A 13908-nucleotide genomic window follows, 5' to 3' on the forward strand; every position below is an offset into this window, starting at 1 on the left:
ACAGATAAGACCAAGCCGATGGGAGGCCACTTCACTGCAAGAATGGCGAGAAAGAAGAAAAGGCATTGACACAGACAAGTAGTTACCTAGCTATAGGAACCATGACACGCTTTCGAGACTTGATCAAAGAGTTAACCTGATACCCCAGACGACTTCTTAGAGACAACTTGGAAGATGCTGTTTTAGTGACGAGCTTCGGGGGTTTAAACCTCGAAACCAAAACTAAGAACGACGTTCAGAGAGAAAACTAAAGGCCCAGAAATTTCAGCGGCAAAAGGGCCCTCACAGGCACTTTCGCTCCTCGGAAGCCTGGGCGTGAGCGTAGATGTGATATTTGCTCTTTTGATGAGAGTATCATCATCAAAACATTCGAAAATTTTGGCCTAGTCGATCAAGTTTGCCTTTCTCTCACCTGCAACCCCTTCCTTGCGATATGTACGGCAGGAACGACCCAGATGGTCTGATTCAGCCCATTCATTCATAACTTCGCCATGGATCCAGATAGTCCTTCAACGTGAACTGATCACACCCCAGCCAGCGCTTCAGTGCCGGAAGCTGCGTCGCATATGTACGGAAGCTCGGATCGTTGATCGTTGAAACCTCTGGATTATACACATCATTATCATCCTCATCAACGACAAGTTTGATCTCTTCGAGTGATTCGCGTTGCGGTAACAATGCATCCACAAACTCAGCCACTGTTGCGTGGTTTATTTTCCCGTCCTTGATCTCATGGTGCCTGTAACAATCTACATGGCAAATACTGAGATAGCGTAATGCACGCGGAGCAAGCAAGGCCTTCCTTAAAGCCGGAAATCTCACAAAGCTACGCTCGATACGCAAGAATTTCAGCTCCGTCTGACGTTCGAATTGCACGTCAACCTCAGCATCTGCTTCCTCCAACAGAAAACCTCGTAATGTGAGATCATGAAGTTGCGGAATGATGAAGATGCACGAGCCTTCAAGAAAGGCTGCTTGTCCATTGCCTTCAACACGGTCAAGTGTCACTAATAGACAAATTCTTAGCTTTTTTGTTCAGCATTTCTTTCTAGGTATCAATTCCTTACATGATCTTAGACTCCTGGAAAGCCTCGATTCCGCAGGTTGTTTTAGGCTCGCCCTTTCAAAATATTCCCAGAGCAAATCTTCGAGGGTAGACCAATTCTCGGATTCGTCGTCCCACATCCAGTAGCCACCAGCTAGCTTGAGAGTCTGCAGATTCTCTAGTTGTTCGAGACATGGTACAATTCGGCAAGGAGAAATATTGAATTGGTCATCTTCGATCACGACTGAAACGTGACGGACTAAATCGGCGTATTTTGTTTTGACTGTCCGGACAAATTCATTGCTTTTGCCGAGTTGGATGTTTGCATTTTTGTAGAGATACGGTGTTGTCAAGATATTAAGGGCACGGCATGTTTGTGCCAATGCCACATAGCTGGGCGTATCGACGTACTCTATCAGAGTCACCAAAAGCTCGTTAGGGAGCCTCAACAGTATGCACCTTTCCATCGTGAAATTTAGTAAGCTTTCTTGTGCAGATCAATGATTTGACAAGAGATGGACAATGTGAAAGTGAGTCGATAGGTTCATAGGTAATTCGTAGGTAGAGCAATGAGTCACGACGCTAAAAACAACATGCTCCAATTTTTCATACAGTCTAGCGCGGCTTGGCAGGTGGGCATTGATGCCTTTTAAGCGCCTGATGAAATCCAAGGTATTTCGGTATTTTCGCTTTTAATAGATTTTGTTATCACAGCAACGCTCAATAAATTCGAAGCCTCGAAAAAAAAGTCCGTGGAACTGTAGTACTCATTCGAGCCATCCCCTCTTAAATCAGAATCGATACCTAAACCCTGGTGTTTTCCAATCCGTGACATCTTCATAGTCATTTGATACCAATTGAACCTGGTTAACCATCTGCCCAACATTCTTCGCGTTTGGATCGACGTCCAAGACCTTACCACCACCGACTGCTCCTGCATTTCCTGCACTTCCCTCGAAGCCCTCAACTCGCACGCGGCGAGCGTTCATCCATTGCAAGTAGAATCGTAGACACAGGGCGAGAAGAACGGCCAACGCATAGCAGATCATAATGGTGCGGAATGCGGTATCGTATGTTGGGGCTTCACGACTGAGGAAAAATTGGGGGCCCGAAATGTTTCCTGCGCAGTATGCGAGGAAGAGCAAAGCCGTCATGGTCATTTTCTTCGTCACTCCGCGATAATTCGCTTGCACAAGCGACATTGCGAGAGGCATCGCGGCAGGACCAGTTGAAAGCAGGAAGTAGCCGAAGAGTTGAACTCCCAGCACAACGTGGGCACGGGAATAAATGATCGCACTGCCAATCACGCATGGAAGGATGACCACAATGATCAGCAGGCAGTTCATTTGGCGGAAACGACCAGCAAGCCAGCCGGAGCCAGTGATTGCAGTCACTGTAATCAGCGAATAAGGAATAGTGATCAGTGTAGACTGGAGACTAGTAAATCCAAAGGACTTTATCACGAGGTTGGCAAAGTTTTGGGTGCCTCCATTTGGAATTTGCGTCAAAATTTCCAGTCCGAAAATGAGCCAGGTCTTGGGATCCAGGAGGCATTCAACCACCTGATCCCATTTCCATGCAGTCTTCTCTGTTGCTCCTGTTCCAGCGATAACAGCTCGGTTAGCTGCGAATTGACGCTCCTCTTCTGTGAGAAACTTTGCTGTCGAGATAGAATCTGGGAGGAACATCCAGATAGCGAATCCCCAGAGGAAGGTCAATATGCCGAGGACAATAAACATCCATCTCCATGGCCTGACATGGTCATCGACATGTCCCAATCCATACGCAATAAGGCTGGCAGCGATGCCTCCAACACTCTGGACGGAAAAATTAGTTTACGGCACGAGCTTGACGAGACCGAGCGACACTTACGTTGCCAGCAAACCACATGCCCGTTCTCGTGGGGATCTCATCACGCGTGTACCACGTCGATGTAATAAACATAAATGCCGGAGTAATAGTTGCCTCGGCGACTCCCAGGAGGAAACGAACCGTCATGAGGCCACCGAAGTTGGTGCATGCCGCAGTGAGAGCTACCACAGCGCCCCAGAACAGTGTGTTGGCAGTCAAATATTTAGCAGTCGGTAGGCGAGCAATAAGCAGCGTGGTGGGATATGCCCATCCCAAATATCCAAAGTAGAAGATTGAAGAAACCCAGCTATACTGCTGCCCCACCAGGCCCTGATACACCAACACAGTTAGCAACCAAGCTTTACTTCTTGTATGGGAATCTTACCGTGTCTTCGGTTAGACCAAAGACCGAAGCACTCGACAAAATCGTCTTGTCCATAAAGTTGAGCATATAGGTGAAAAATAACAAGGGAATGAGTCGCATGTCGATCTTGCGCAACACTCGCTTCGCCATGGCCATGTCAGTCCCCTGCTCCACCGTGGAGGCATCGACAGTAGCGCTCGACTCTGCCATGGTTTCAAACTGCTGGAAACGTTTCACAGGCGAATTTGCGAAGGGAACGAAGAAGGTGGTCAAATGCTGTGTATTAATCTCAAGATGTCCATCCCTGTCTTATCTTTCCCCGCACTTCCATTGGTTCGGCCGAGCTCCGCGCGCCCTTTGCACCTTATCGCTGTTATGGCAGCGTTGGATGAACCGTTTATTGGATGAAAAGTCAGTAGTTGAAGCCTACCCCATAAGGCTAAATTAGTTAAACTACTCTAACAGGAAGCTATTCCCGTGGCTGGTGAGTTTCTCCAAGAACTGTCGGGATCTGCCGACATTTTCGAACTAGAACCTCCTCATTTTTGACACTAAAAGCCTCGGCAATCCTTCAAAGTTACTTGTCTAGGACAAGTTCCGCTCTCACTATCTTTTATTTTCCTGAGAATTCTCTGATTTCAGCTTGGTCGACACCGTTCCTTCCACCGATCATGAACGGCTTAGCTATCAGCCCCTTCATAGCAGCCTTGCCCAAGGTGGAACTCCATGTTCACATTGAGGGAACACTCACGCCAGCTCTCCGATGGGAACTAGCGCATCGAAACAATATCACTCTACCATATGCGACATTCGAAGACCTCAAGGCTTCCTATGCAGTGACATTGAATCATCGGCCCGAGCTAAATGGTTGTCAACCCGGTATTCCAACCTTTCTCGAGGCGTATTTTGCAGGATGTGAAGTCCTTCGCACAGAGCAGGACTTTTATGATCTAGCAATGGCATATCTTCGTCGCTGTGCAGAGATGAATGTGCGTTACGCTGAACCGTTCTTCGATATTCAAGCACATACCCGTCGAGGCGTTGCAGCGACCGCGGTTCTAGACGGGTATCTGCGCGCGCAACACGATGCAGCAAGGCAATTTGGTGTGCGCTCGCGCTGGATTTTGTGTTTCCTCCGTGACGAGCCTGTTAAAAAAGGGCTGGCTGCATATGTCGAAGCAAGGCCTTGGGCCGCTGGTACCGTCGAGGGAGGCAAGGGGCTTTTCCATGCCGTTGGTCTCGCCAGCAATGCCTACGAACGACCTCCCATGTTGTTCGAAGAGGGCTATGCCCTTGCAAAAGCGGATGGCCTGCATGTCACAATGCATTGTGATTTTGGACAAAAGGACACGCATGACCATATGCATGAAGCCATCTTTCAGGTGTGCGATGGCCGGGGCTCAGAGCGCATTGATCATGGGCTTGATGCCGAGGACAAAGAGGAGTTATGGCAAGGTCTGGTTGATAGGAAGATTGGTTTGACTTTGTGTCCTCATGCGTATCACCGGAGAACGGCGACAGATGTTCTGTTTCCCAAGATTCGACGATTGCGCGACAGAGGAGTGAAGATTTGTATCAACAGTGACGATCCAACTTTGATGCATGATGTTTGGATTGATGGGAATATGCAGAAAGTGTACACATACTGCAAGTTTAGTAAAGCTGAAATGGTGCAGTTAGCAAGGAATGCGGTGGATATGTGTTGGGCCGAGGGGAATGTGAAGAGCGCTATCTATAAAGAACTAGATGGGATGGATGTCCTCGAATAGATGGGCCTTGAAATTCATTTCCCGTTTAACGGAGTCATTTCTCTACATTGTATTAGTTCATCGAGGCGACATGATATCAAGGTATATCTTCATTAATAGGGTCATTAAGGGGTAGCATTAAGCATTCAATACATCGCAATCAAAGAATCAATAATGCCGTCTCGCCTTTCCGGGCTCACATCCTGGAAGGCTTCTTGCACATCGTGATCCTCTTTGAGAAGCTGCGCCAAGTCAAATCTTGCTTTGCCATCGTTTTCATCGCGACGGTCAAGTGAAGTACCAGAACTGTTGGTGTTCCCAGTAATGCTGGACAAAATTCCAGTCAGATTCTTGCCGCTCGCAAAGTTCTTCAACGTATTCTTCAAGGTATCGCCAAGGCCAATATCCGCAGTGAGAGTGAGCTGGCGCAAGACGTCGGTGTAATATTTAACCACGGTACCATTCCAAACGACTGACGATGTGGTTGCATTTAGACTGAGATTTCCGGTTGTAAGAGCAGAAGCTTCTGCTTTGAGGACGGCTCCCAGATTTGAAATTATAGTCTTCAGGTCGATAACTCCGGTAAGTGGATATTTGTTATCTCCTGGTACTAGGGTCACTCCCTCGATAGAGACATTCCCGATGAGAATGTCACCAATCTTGATATCCAGGTTTAGAGTACCGACTTCGAAGTGTAAGACGGTGGGATTGGGGAGTGTGATGTTTCCGATGAGGTTTGTGCCGTCGCTTCTCGCAGGAAGGAGTAGTGTGGAGTCGGACATGGCGAAACCTGCGAACTTGTTCAAGGCTAAAAGTCGTCAGCAATGGATTTAAAAGTATAACGAAACCAAGAAGGGAATTATCAAATTGAAACTCAATGGCGACTAGAGGGCTAGACTTACTTGGTGCGACAACGTTCTTGTCCATCGTGACATGGCACTTGAGCACGCCCAAATAAGCAGTCATTTTGCCATACATGGCTAGTGAGGTCGTCTCCTGGAAAACAACTTGCTTCACGAATTTCTCCCAGACCGTCATATTTGGTAGCGGTGTGAACTGATCAGAAACCCCAAGGGTGTAGTTGCCTTTGATCGTTTGACCCGGAATGTCAACTGCGGCATATGGACTATCATGGCCATACTCTCGCTCAAAGAGATTAAGTGTCACCGGCTCAATACGAACAGGAAGCGCAAGTTTCAAGTCCACGTTCGCTTGTAGAGTTAGGATCACAGAATCATTCTTTGGCTGTACGACTTGCGCATTGACAAGCCATAGGTCTGACTTGTTTACTACTAGTTGTGCCACGGCAGGGATAACAACTAGGAAGCTATAAAGCGGTTAAACGATAGTCGTTAGAGATAGCACGGCTTAAACACGCAGGCCTTTGGGACTTACAAGATTGGAAGAAAGATTGCAAGAAAAATCACATTGCCGACAAGATAGACGAGCCAGAAACGACGCCAGTGACGGCGCCACTTTTCGCCGCGAGTTGGTGTTTTGGTCAGGGAGAGACCACCAGCAGACTCAGTTTTGGTGAGCCCTTCATCCTCTTCTTCTCGTGAGAACAATGGTCCACGGTGGGCTCCTATCACGAAATCCTTCGGCGTTTTCGGCATATTCCTGGACGGCTGGTATGCTTGAATGAAAACAGCGAAGCTCGGCAGGGACCCCTATTTAAAAAGGGGCTCGTCTAGCTCATGTGAAATGGCTGCATTGGGTAGGTAACACAAGAATCTTGGTATTCCTCCAAAAGCAAAAACGCCGAGGACATATTCAGGTGCACAGGTACAGTGCAAGTCTAGATCAGGAAGGTGGAGAGCGGATCGCTAATTCAGTGGGGTTCCCCATAGTAAATTCACGATCTGCATTATATTGCGGGGATGCGGGGGTGTTTAGAAGGTGAAAGGAAGAGCAACTTCAAGGCAGGCACCCGCTCAGGAACTCTATCCCGGAAAAAGTCGAGGCTCAGAGAGGTCCATGCTAGATTATCAGCGTTATCTCCTCGGTTCTTCGGGTATTTTGACGCATAAATTCAATTGCTTGTGATATTCCGTTAAGCTATCGCATTGTTGCAGGAACTGATCTCTGTGATTCGTTCGCCCCTACGCACAGACTTCTTGGGGCTTGCGTGAGTTATGCGGGGTATACTTCTATCGATGTCATATTATGAGAACATCTCAAATGTAGGGAAAGACTAGACTGTCGAGGTGTCTTAGTTTCTATTTAATCAGTGACTAGATCATGGTAGGTTTGTTGGAAGATCGGTTCAATGACATCGCATGCCTCATTTCCACATCAAGATGACAGCTTTCAAATCCTCTCCTTGAATACCCAGCTAGCATGGTAAAAAGCTCGATGCACCTTTAGTCAAATTTTTTTAAAGACTAGGATTAAATCGCCAATGCAACAGTCTCTTGCATGCTATATTTCACCGATCGTCAAAAGACCTCGGCCCTTACGCCGACGAAGCACCTGACCCCCCATGTTCGCAGCGGCCAAAGAGCCAGCTCTACAAGCTGCCCAATCAGTGTGGTTTGATCTGTCAAACTGTCCATTATTTGGAAGTCGAAATGACAATGAAGACTTAAGCGTAGCATCTGGTAAATTCCATAATCTTGACAATCTTTTACCCCGTAGAGGATACTGAGATGCGGCTATTATTGACAAACATTGAGAGATGTTGACCAATCTTGGCTGACTTATTCAAAGCAAAGGATCCGAAATGGCAAGAACTAAGTTAGTCAAAGATGATCCACAGGACTGAGCTGGTTAGAGCGGTGCGCTAGAAGATCCACAATGACAGGGAAGGGTATTCATTAAAACAGTTAGCACATGTCATCGGACCAGACCATATAGCCTTTACAACTGATAAAGAAGAGGATCTTCGCCCCAGGTCAACCTTTTCGCAAGTTAGCGGTCGAGCGTCAATTTACATGCTATATATCTTCTTTGTATGGGCGATTTCTCGGGCTTTCTGACAAGATATCTTCTCCTCGGCGAACATATTGAGGATTTCACTGATTCTAGAATTCTCGCGGTCGACAGATTACAATCTCCTTCTCCGAATGACTTGAAAAGTCAACGAAATATCTCGAGAACAAGAAGGTAAATGAAGCAAGCGAAAATAAAATTCTGACCCATATAGGCTTTCCGGACTGAGACTTGACATGTTCTGCTTAAGCGATGCCACTTCAGTATATTTGCCCTACACCAAAGGCTTTGCGACCTGGGAGATTTTGCGGCGGCCCCGCTATGAATTTAGAGTATGGTCAGATAGAACATGACATAGAGCCTACACAGTCCAAGTGGACTATCTACAAATCGAGAACTGAGTACTTTTGGTGGCAGTCAATACAAACGACACTCTCAACTCCGTCCACATCCATAAGGCGAGCTTGTCCAATGTTCCGCCCACTTTGAACATATTAATCAAGGATTCCACGTCGATATTGCAAAATTATTCCAACTTAAATAATTCCTAGTGGTTGACATTCTGCTTAGCGCTACTAGCGCAAACTAGTTACCATAATCTGAACAACTATCGGTCGATTGCAAACTAGTATTTCGATTTTCAATATTTGAGACCATGGGGAAGCTCATCCCCGAGATCGATTCATTCAATCTTTCATTCTTTCATACTTAAATTTCAACTCACCACTGGAATTCAAGATATCAACCCCCAGATCATTAAAATAAACGCCTGTAACACTGAAATAATTGAATTGAATCCGATTAAGATTAGATTGTAATTAATTAACTTTCAATTAATCGAGATTGTTGACAAGAGACTCGATAAAAAGTCTTGAATTGAAAGATTGAAAGAAATGTCCTGGGCCACCACCATAGAGAAATCTGCATTATTTATATCATAATAAGCAATTCAAAGTTATTAAAATTGAATTCATATCAATTAATACCATATTTTAATTGAAAGGGGGCAAAAATGCATCAAAAAGGAAAAAGTTGAGGGAAATTGTCAAAAAGTAATATTTGAAATTAAAATCATTATGTAAGCTACCCGGTGATACGCAAATAACATTTCCTTACCAGTGGTGGAGTCACGTGTAATGAAATAGCACTCAGCAGCATACTTACCATTATATCCATGGACAATAATGAAAATGAAATCTCAGTATTTGATTGAGTGAAGAGAGATAAGATAATACCTTGCCCTAATGATTTAAGATAGAATGAGTTGAAACAACCTGTTACTACGTAGTCAAGGGATCCGTTGGAAGATGAACGTTGGGGACCAAGTCACACTCACCTCTGAACACACCGCTCAAAGCCAAGTGGATATCATGTTTCGGCGTTTAATTCTGTCGGAATCTAGACCTGGTTCCATTGTGGTGGCCTTTGCCAGACTCGTGGCCACGTCAAACCCACGTTCGGGTCAGGAACACATCTCCACGTGCCTGACCCATTGAAATGGTATATGCACCAGATTTAGTGGAATAGGAACTAATGTCCAGGACAACAATGCACCCAGCTGATCATACGAACAAAGCCGGGCAATAGAGCATCTATCTTTCTACGCACTACACCACCAACCGAGCATATTAATACTTGAAAATTCCAGATTCATTCAAGGCACGTAGCCGACATAGTCACATTCAATTGATATATGGGATATTGACGCAACGCTCAGTTAAAAGCACTTAGTAGTTGAAGCGGCTCTCCTCGACCTGCTCAATGTGCTCATTGGCGTGGCGCTTAGCACGCTCGCGGTCAATGAAGTCCAGACCGCGGGTCTCGACCTCACGGTCAATGAAGGCACCGGCGAGACCGGCCATGATCTCCTTGGCCTTCTCGTGGCTCTGGGGCTGGCCTATAGTAGGGAGGGTTGTTAGACTAAGTGTTCAAGATAGTTTATAGCAAGAGGGGACGGGCTCGATCTTACCGTTGCGGTCGCAGTGCTCCTCGTAGGCCTTGGCGGCCTCGTAAGAGGCAGCGCCGGCGATCAGCTCGTGGGCGAAGGAAGCCTCGTGCTCGCGGGTGACACCGCCGTTGTTGTACTGCTCGTACGAGTTGGATTGAGGAGAGTCGTCTAGGGAAAAGAAAAAGGGGTTAGTGAGGATTTTCCAGATTGTAGATGCAGGTATAGATGTACAGAGGGAGGGGATATGGCTGAGTAGTCAAGCCATTGAAGGACTCACCAGAGAACCAGCCCATTGTGACGGTGTTGTAGAGTTATTCAAAGGATAGAGAGGAAGAGATAAGAGTGTGTGAGGAAAAGAAAGGAGGGGAGTCTGACGAGGGGGAGAGGAGGGGATCTAAATAGCGCGCGGTGGATAACCAGACCACCCCTCCACGAGAGAGTCCTACGTGGCTGAAGTCGTTCAAGTCGGTCGAATTGGCCGCCACTTTTCCCAGTCGGGCATGGAGCTGCCACGCTCCACAGGGTGATACCTGAGAGGGCTGAGATCCTCGCTGGTGGAGGGAGGGGGCGAGTAAGGAAATTCCCAGATATCATTGGCGCCGACCGATTGACTTCGCCTCTGTTTTTGTTTTCCATTTTTACAATAAACCCACTGCTCCGCCAATCACACTGTGGCGCGGTTTCAGCTACCCCCCGGGACCCGAGATTAGGGGAAGCGGGGTGGTGAAAGGCGTCATCCGGGTTGGAGTTAAGGAGTGAAGAGATAGAGAGTAGTATCTAGTGTTTGAGGTCGTGAGTCTATACCAAGTACAAGTACACAACATCTGGATAGAAGGGTTGTTGACCGCCAAGATGACAAGCTCTCTGATCACTGCTTGGCGATAGAAGCCAAGTCTTTTTGTGTCCACCAAAGCAGACCCCTCTTTGGGATCCATATTTTCCCTTTTTTCTGTCTCCCAGCTCGGTACTGTAGCCTGGCTAAGTGGGGCATTTACCAGGGCTATGTATTTAATACATCCCCAATTCAACAATTCGTAAGAGCTAACGTCTCACTAACGACTAATAAGGACTAATAGGCATTCACTACCGCCAGAAGAGGAGAAGAGGATACGTAGCTAGTACGACCAAGGATACCCTCCTCCCCACCAAGTGTTGTACACCGCTCAGTGGTGTGTCATATTTTATTTTCCGGACTTGCGATAGCTACGGTTTTGGATCTGGATTAGAAAAGGGGGAAGAGAAGGGGAGAAAAATCAGAAGTTGATCTCTGCAGCAGGATCGTCATGTCTGTACATGTCAGTCTGTATGTATCCTGCGGCCCTCCGGAAGCTTGGTTACTGTTGCAGCAACTACCCCTCCCACGGTTGGCTGGTTTCCGTGTTTCAGGTTGCGCTCAGCAATGCCTATCAGGAGTTGACTTTCCTCATCAATTAAGAGATATACTATTCATAGCTCTCTGTAGGCTACAATTATCGCCACTTGGATTGTATACCTAGGATGAGTGCTCTGTAGAGTCGACAACTTCCAGCGGATGAGGACTACCCCGCTACCCTCTTAATTTAGCGATCCGAGATGATGTCATCGAAGTCACCGACCTCGGCCCCCATTGTACTGTATTGATCCCAGCCAATCTGAGTCTATAGTGGCAACATATGATGCAGCAATGAGTACATACAATATCTCATGTATCAAATCATGATCCGAAGATTTAGCACGTACTATTAATAGGGGCTTGCGCATACGTCGTGGCTGGACTTCGTGGCTGGTGATCTAAGCTATACATACCGTACCACGCCTTGGTTGGAATCGAAATAGGGGCGCGGGGTAGACTCAGGTACAGAGCAGGCTTCAAAGACTCTAAAGATCATAGACTCGGTTTCAGCGTTCTAGGCTTTCTGGTAATCTGGTCGAAAGACAAGGACCCGCTGAATAATCATCCAGGCTGTTGAGATACCCCAGGCGCTACTTGATCCTAGGTCTTTGTGCAGTGTTTGTTAGCGGTTGATCAGACTCGGCTTACACCCCTCTATTGAGGCTCAATTCTTCCCGTTGTTGTAAACGATGGACCTCCTAAAAATCGATATTTTTGCCAGAGGTGACTTTTTGGAAAACTACAGCTAGCAATATTGAGAATTGGGATCGCCGCATGTCAGCGACACGGATATCCTACTTTACTACGAATCACGATAGTCCCAAAGAAGAATACTCTGTTGTTGGGTTTCAAGGTCCTAGAATAGCTCGATAGTATGTGGCATTGAGGTTATTCACGGCAAGGAACTCAACACGAAGGCAAACGCGATCCGCAGCTTTAAATCTCACCTTGTGCTTCTCGCTTCTCGCTGCATTGACGATATGAGTCTAGGCCATTGTTTAGCTTAGTAGTTGGAGCCTTAGCTATATGCCTGAAGATAAGCCTAAAAGCAGATAAGACCCCATTGCAATGGACATGGGGAATCTAGAAGGCGTTCTACAGTAGGTTGATCATCTGCTGGACATACCCACCACAAATATCTACGATCTGATCCTCGACCCACTGTTGAGTATCAGGAAAGTCAAATCAAACGATCAATTTTCAGTCTAGAATGGCCCTTCAAACTATTAGCCTGTACACATGGACCCCTTGCCATTTAGCCATTGTTGATGCAATCAGTAGTAAAGTCTATTTGGAGCGACGATCATCCATTCCACACACTGTAGCTGGATATATTTACACCCTTGCTATCTGTATTTAAGGACGGTCGGAGGGAGACTAATATCCTCCTAGGCCGAATTATCTGTCCTCTTAGGACAGAATTAATACCAGGAAACCAAAATATAGGATCCCACCAATTACCTTTGAATAAGGAAGGGCCATTATTTCACCTGTTTAGCCAGTCTTCTTGCAATTGCTACAATTCTTTTACCCAGATCCGTCAGCATCATCAAGGACTTCTAATAGAATCTAGAATCAAAATCGCCTATCGAAAGAACAAGAACTACAGTGCCATGGCAGGCTGTATATATAGGGATAGGAGCCCATGACGATGAGATAGGGACTCGTCCTAGTTCGATAAAAACATGAGCCATGCTTTATGGGTGTCTAGAAAGAACAATAATGCCTTTTGAATCTCTCATGCGAAGCTCAGGTATGAATTCTTAAGATGGGGGGCGCGGTGCGAATCGCCGACCGTACAAGATGTAGCTTTCCATTCGTGGCAGTAAATCATGATATCCAATCGGAGAATTGACGAGGGTTAGGGGGAATGCTAGTATGCTGCTAAACGGTGTCAGCCCCAGTGTCTCCCATTTTTTTGGTTCTGTTTCTGGGTAATGGAGAGACATCAGAATGTGTCAGGAATTTCTGGGGTAGTATGTGGGGGCCTTGAATTCCGCGTTGGAGACTTGACTTAATACTCGCTTGCAGAGGGAAACTTTGAGAGAGTGCAGGCCAACGTCGTACTCCCTTGGACGGATCGACCACGGTCGGGCGCATGATGCGTTTATGTGTTGGCAGTGGGAATTCTGTTCTCCTTCCTGGCCCGATCTTTTGAGGTCTTGCGATCATTGAAGATGGGTTGAAATGGTTCTCCGGTGTGCTTATTTGACGACTTGTCTCATATAATCCTGGAGAGATTGCTTGGTGGACGGGGGGAGGCAATATGACCAGCAATGTCACCATCACCATTGTGTGGCTGACGAACGGAAGCTCGGCGTGGGGTAAAGAGGGATCCACTTTGGTCCATCCTAGACGATCTTCCGCCCCCAATGAGCTGTGGATGTGGGGAAGTGAGTTGGGAGATGGAGAGGAGGAGATGGTATGTCAGTTACTTGAGTTGTGAGCTTGTAATTGAAAAGATATAGAATTGTTGATGGACTTGGAGATTGAGAACTGGGGCGTATGATGAAAGGGATGGCATGTTGGGGACGTGGTCTGATTCGAAGGTCGCGTGTGCTCAGGACATCAGGTGATCGTCTATTCGTGGTGCATGGAACAGGCCACACTGGAGATGATGGGCAATTGATATATTGATTTAGCGAGAAA

General features: G+C 46.7%; 5 protein-coding genes across 5 annotated transcripts; 1 reads left to right on the forward strand and 4 right to left on the reverse strand.

The window, feature by feature from the left end:
• Positions 1 to 474: 474 nt before the first annotated feature.
• N7496_006267 (F-box protein) lies at positions 475 to 1512 on the reverse strand (the record flags this gene model as incomplete). The annotated part of the gene is made up of 2 exons (XM_056699196.1): positions 475 to 1007; positions 1068 to 1512. The coding sequence occupies 2 exons, from the start codon at positions 1510 to 1512 to the stop codon at positions 475 to 477; spliced, it is 978 nt and encodes a 325-aa protein (XP_056554609.1).
• Positions 1513 to 1836: 324 nt separating this feature from the next.
• N7496_006268 (uncharacterized protein) lies at positions 1837 to 3470 on the reverse strand (the record flags this gene model as incomplete). Its single annotated transcript, XM_056699197.1, has 3 exons — positions 1837 to 2862; positions 2918 to 3226; positions 3282 to 3470. 3 exons carry the CDS (start codon positions 3468 to 3470, stop codon positions 1837 to 1839), a joined length of 1524 nt encoding a protein of 507 aa, XP_056554610.1.
• Positions 3471 to 3931: 461 nt separating this feature from the next.
• N7496_006269 (adenosine deaminase family protein) lies at positions 3932 to 5029 on the forward strand (the record flags this gene model as incomplete). The annotated part of the gene is made up of 1 exon (XM_056699198.1): positions 3932 to 5029. The coding sequence occupies one exon, from the start codon at positions 3932 to 3934 to the stop codon at positions 5027 to 5029; it is 1098 nt and encodes a 365-aa protein (XP_056554611.1).
• A 125-nt stretch (positions 5030 to 5154) lies between these two features.
• On the reverse strand, positions 5155 to 6624 carry N7496_006270 (DUF3712 domain-containing protein; the record flags this gene model as incomplete). The annotated part of the gene is made up of 3 exons (XM_056699199.1): positions 5155 to 5816; positions 5911 to 6335; positions 6404 to 6624. 3 exons carry the CDS (start codon positions 6622 to 6624, stop codon positions 5155 to 5157), a joined length of 1308 nt encoding a protein of 435 aa, XP_056554612.1.
• Positions 6625 to 9666: 3042 nt separating this feature from the next.
• On the reverse strand, positions 9667 to 10180 carry N7496_006271 (DUF3759 domain-containing protein; the record flags this gene model as incomplete). Its single annotated transcript, XM_056699200.1, has 3 exons — positions 9667 to 9836; positions 9909 to 10055; positions 10165 to 10180. 3 exons carry the CDS (start codon positions 10178 to 10180, stop codon positions 9667 to 9669), a joined length of 333 nt encoding a protein of 110 aa, XP_056554613.1.
• Between the last annotated feature and the right edge of the window lie 3728 nt (positions 10181 to 13908).

Source organism: Penicillium cataractarum, assembly GCF_028827025.1.
Source record: "Penicillium cataractarum strain IBT 29864 chromosome Unknown utg000005l, whole genome shotgun sequence".
In the NCBI taxonomy this organism is placed as follows: domain Eukaryota; kingdom Fungi; phylum Ascomycota; class Eurotiomycetes; order Eurotiales; family Aspergillaceae; genus Penicillium; species Penicillium cataractarum.